This window comes from Gymnoscopelus microlampas (genome assembly GCF_963454915.1).
Source record: "Gymnoscopelus microlampas genome assembly, chromosome: 3".
NCBI classification, from domain to species: domain Eukaryota; kingdom Metazoa; phylum Chordata; class Actinopteri; order Myctophiformes; family Myctophidae; genus Gymnoscopelus; species Gymnoscopelus microlampas.
The window spans coordinates 59,425,911-59,431,064 of record NC_139940.1 but is presented as its reverse complement, the minus strand read 5'-3'; the positions used below and the strand labels follow the sequence as shown (position 1 = coordinate 59,431,064).

At 40.7% G+C, this 5,154-nt stretch overlaps 1 protein-coding gene across 1 annotated transcript in view; it reads left to right on the top strand.

Annotated features, from left to right (window-relative positions):
* Window positions 1–3,893, top strand: part of s100v1 (S100 calcium binding protein V1) — a 7,520-nt gene extending 3,627 nt beyond the window's left edge. Inside the window, exon 3 of the mRNA XM_084048085.1 lies at window positions 1,219–3,893. Within this exon, the coding sequence (XP_083904211.1) occupies window positions 1,219–1,377 (159 nt within the window). The 3' untranslated portion in view covers window positions 1,378–3,893. The remainder of the gene's footprint in view (window positions 1–1,218) is intronic.
* The last annotated feature ends 1,261 nt before the right edge of the window (window positions 3,894–5,154 follow it).

Here is a 5,154-nt window from a genome sequence, read left to right as displayed (position 1 = left end):
AGAACCATCCACCACACCACTGTACTGTACATTACACTGCATTATACCAGTGGTTCTCAGCCTGCAACAAGACCAAGGGTCCCTGAGGGGGTTACAGGGTGTTCAGGGAGGTTCTAGGGGTTATTATGTGGGTCCTCGGGTTATGGGGGTCCTTAAATCTGTTCAAATGGGGGTCTTTGATATGAAAATGTTAGCGAACTAAACTAAACCAGGGGTCTTCAACATTTTCCCCCTTAGCTGAGAGAGAGCTGAAGCAGGGACCCCCACTACATAGTGTATAGAATTGTGTTGCAGATTGAACTTTTTCATAGATTTCATAGATAGATTGATAGACTTGTTTGACAGCACTGTCATCATATCAGTGTATTGGATTCATGTTAAAGGTTTCATGACGTTCAGTTTTACCACACATTAAAAGTCTTTGTCATGGTCCTTCAAACGTGTATAGAAGGTTTTAACCAAACATTCCACTCCATTGATCCATGGCAGGTGTTTTTCTCTCACATTTCTAAAGCCTTTTCAACTGCAATGAAAAAATAAATCTTTGCCTGCGGGTGTCGCTGGTGAGGGATTTTGCCTGTCAATCATCGCCTCTGCTCCGCCCCCCCAAAGGAAAGGATAGGGGAGGGGCGAGGAGGAGAGTGGGCGGTATTAATCGACAGTGACCTCACTGTCGAAGGGCCAAGCTCAGATTACTTTTCAGCCTAATTATTCAGAAAACCCCAGACCACAGAAAATCCACTGAATGTTCAAAGTTCAGATTTTTTGGGTGTACTTGAGGTCATAAAACCCCCAAAAAAACATAAAAAAATAAAAAAGTGAAAATGAATGTCATAGAACCTTTAATGTGCATTTTCAGACATTTAACCACTTAAACCCTCAATACTAAGTAAACCTGACCTTTCACTCTGTACTTGGTCTGCTCTTTTTCCCGCTCTACACCAACCCTCTTTGCCAAAAATAGCCGATCTACAAGTTCACAACGCCTTGCAGCGCGAGGCGTTTGTGAGCTTGTAGATCTGCTATCTGTGGCTGAAGTTTTCCTCAGAAAAGGGTAGGATTCAAGCGGTTAATGTGAAATGACTCAATCACACAAAGATTTGGCAGAAACTCTGAGGAGCCCCTAGGCGGTCTCGGACCCCCTGTTGAACTAAACTATATTAAACTAAACTAGTAAACTAAATAAACTAATATATACATATTTCCTATATGTTACAGGCAGATGGTGTTAATCAGCTGTTGCAGCAGATGGGCGTGGAGAGCGGTCAGAGCGTTTCCTTTGAGAACTTCTGGACGTTGATCCAGAGTTTGGCCACTCAGCTGTTCGGCCTGAAGAGCAACGAGAAGAGTGCCAAGTGTAACTGTCTGCTGCAGTAACCCTGACCCCTGACCTCTGAACCTTAACCCTTAACCAGTGGTGTAAAGTAATGAAAGTACATTTACTCAAGTACTGCACAATTTGAGGTATTTTTTACTTTACTGGTGTGTTTCCAGTTTTCAGTACTTTTACTTCTACTCCACTACATCTCGGAGGCAAATGTTGTACTTTTACTCCAATACAATTATTTGAAAACTTTAGTTACTAGTTACTTTGCAGATATAAATTATTATATTATAAAACATATACTTAACCACTTTAGCCCTATTTTATACCTACTGTAGGCTATTTGAAAATAGACCATCTACAGCTCACAACGTGTTGTGATGCGACGCGTTGTGAGCTTGTAGATCTGCTATTTTCAAACATGTTAGTACTTTTACTTTTGGCCTTTTACTTGTAACAGAGTATTTTTATATTGTGGTATTTCTACTTTTACTCAAGTAAAACATCTGAGTACTTCTTCCACCACTGCCCTTAACCCTAAACCCGAATCCTAAGGGCAACGAGAAGATTGTCAAGTGTAACTGTCTGCTCCAGTAATCCCAAACCCAAACCCGAAACACTAAACCTAACTCTAACCCTAAACCTAAGTCTAACCCCAAAACTCTTAAAGGAGTAGTTCACCCAAAAAAAAATCTCATTGTCTATCAATTACACACCCCATGAAGCCTAGAATTCATGGAGATTTTTTTTGTTTTTGTCGCATTCTGAAGCCAATAATTTAATGTAGGAGCAGGAGACACATGTCTCCTTTGTGTCTACCGGATACATAAGCATCTTTATTATTATCATCAAATTATTGGCTGGGGGTGTGTCTTCTCCTCCGCGTCACCAGCGCCCATACCCTAGGTGGGGTTGGCGAAAGGGCCTACTCTGTGTGGAGTTTGCATGTTCTCCCCTTGTCTCCTAGGGTAGTTAATACCCTCACAAAAACATGTAGTAATCCTGGTCACTATACTTCCTTCCCCTGGTCAGCCGGGGCGCCTGATCGAGGGGAAGAGAACTGGTTGGATAACGTGTTCCTTCCACGCGCTACGTCCAACCGGGGAAACTCCCCCCTGTCAGGTGACAAGAAGGTCAGTTGGCTCTCATGCATTGAAGGAGGCATGAGCTCGGCCCTGGCCTCCCTAGGCTGGTGGGGGGAGTGTAGTGCCCAGGATCACTTAGCAAATTGGCACCGGGTGAAAAAAAAGGGTTACAAAATCGAGGGATACAAAAAAAAGGAATGCGACAAAAAAAAAAAAATCTCCATGAATGGGGTGTGTAATTGATAACCCTAACCGATTTTTTGAATGAACTACTCCTTTAAAGAGCTGGTGCCATGTTTTTGCACTTTTTCTGTTTTTCATGTGTCTATGAGGTTGATAGAACATCATTAAGCCCCCCGGAGGTGGTTTTATGGTGTTTTATGTCTTCTGATTACTTGGAGTTTCTTCCTGGAGGCTGAAATCTTGAGGGTCAAACGTGCCAATAGAGAAACAGCCCTTTAGTGACATCACAGAGCCCCCAAAAAACATACCCTCCCCCTCATTATCATAACACAACAGGTGTGGGCATGAGGAGGAGGAGGAGGGACTAGGACAGGTGCGTGGTGCTAAGGTGGTGGTGGAGGAGGTGCTAAGGTGAGAACCAGGTATACATAATGAACTGGAGGGGTGTCCGCATAAAAACATAATTTTAACAATTTCATTTTTTGAAAAAAACCTTCCTCCTAGTATAACCATAATACCTGATGATTATGTTTTAGGGGGGGGGGGGGGGGGGGGGGGGCACTGAAAATCACGGCACCCCGTCTTTAAACTCTTAACCTTTTTCACTGCAGACAGTGAACTAAAATGTTTTTCCTTCTGATTACATATTTTCTTTTCTGGACAAAAAGTGTATTTTAGACGTGAGGTGGGGGGCTCCAAGTGTTCCCACTAAGGAAAGTAGGCTTTCAACATCTTAAGAGACCCAAATATTTTGTGATCTTTGGATAAGAGATTTTGTCCACAATTCCATGCTGTATTGATGTGGTACCATTAGGAGAGATAACAGGCAAACGTCGATCAAAATAACAATTATTTAATCTAGTGATGCAGATGTTTAACAATAATTTAACTCTTGAGAGCGTAAAATGAAACCAAATGGACCCATAAGGGTCCATTTGGTTTCAATTTACACTCTCAAAAGTTAAAGATCTATACGGGTCCATTTGGTTACCAACTCTCCATCATATAGCTGGCGACCACCTGGAACCCCCTCAAGGACCACTGGTGGTCCCCGGACCACTGGTTGAGAACCACTTGATTAGAGGAATAGCAATGACACGATGAAATGTGGTCATTGTATTGATTTTTCAATATTAATACCACACTATGGATGTTTTTTTTTTCATTGACTATTTTCTTTATTTTATATGATATTTTATGACTTACAAATGTTTTGTAATTGTGATGATGTAGATGATGATCTATGGAGTTTTCTGTACTTTTAAATTGTTCAAGATAAATAAAGATCAAATCAAATCCTGCCCAGTCTAGCTGCTCAAACTCGTGGGCGAGATTCAACAGAAAAAAACATTGCTCCGACAGTAGACATTTTAACCTTCCACACCAAAAATAAAATACACAAACTTTTCAATCATGACCTTTGTTACAGGTTTGGTTAAAATATCAGCAACCATTTCTGTTGTTGGACAGTATTCGGTAATAATGTCTCCATCACTAACTGCAGATCGAACAAAATGATATTTGATGTCAACACACCTTTGGCGACACACAGGATTCTTTGATAGTGCAATTTCCCCTTGGTTGTCCTCAAAGATTGTTACTGGTGCATAATCATTTCCATTGTCCATTCCTTTTAATAACTGCACAAGATAAAAACTTTCCTGTGTAGCAGCTGCCAATGCCATATATTCTGCTTCACATGTGGATAAAGCAACTGTAGGCTGTTTCTTAGACTTCCAGGAAATAACAGGTCCTGTCTGACATAGACTAAAACAGTACCCAGTTGTGTTCCGTCTGTCATTTTGATCTGCTGCCCAATCAGCGTCACAACAAGTTTTAGTTTTGAATCACTTCTCTTGTAACACAACTCCTGGTCTACAGTTCCCTTCAAGTATCTTAACACATGTTTCGCTGTTACCATATGCTGTTCTTTTGGTTCGGATAAGTGTTGAGACAACTTACTGACAATAAAACTTAGATCAGGTCTAGAACATGTCATTACATAGATCAAGCTGCCTACCACTTCACGATACCTCTTTTGATCAACAGATTCACCTTCATTGTCAAATTGTTGTTTATACTCACATGGAGTCGATCTTGCCTTGCAGTCAGACATGTCAAACCTTTGATCATGATGTACCTTTTCTGGTTCATCTTTATTTCACCACCTGTCTGTGTGAAATCAATGCCTAGAAAGCTCTTAAGTTTGCCAAGATCTTTCATCTTAAATTTGGCTCCCAAAATGTATTTTACATGTTTTATTGTTTGACTGTTGCTTCCTGCAATGATAAGATCATCAACCCAGATTATCAAAATAATCTGTTCACCTTTAGATGTTAGTTCACTGTAAACACAATGGTTAGCCGGATTTTGAATAAAACCATTTTCACTTAGAAAATAATGGAGCATTTTATTCCAATTCCGTCCTGACGGTTTCAGACCATACAGTGATTTGTTAAGTTTACAGACCAGTTTCTCCCCCTTCTCTGAATAAACCTCAAATCCTTCAGGTTGTTCCATATACAACTCACAATCTATCGGAGCATGTAAATATGCTGTTTT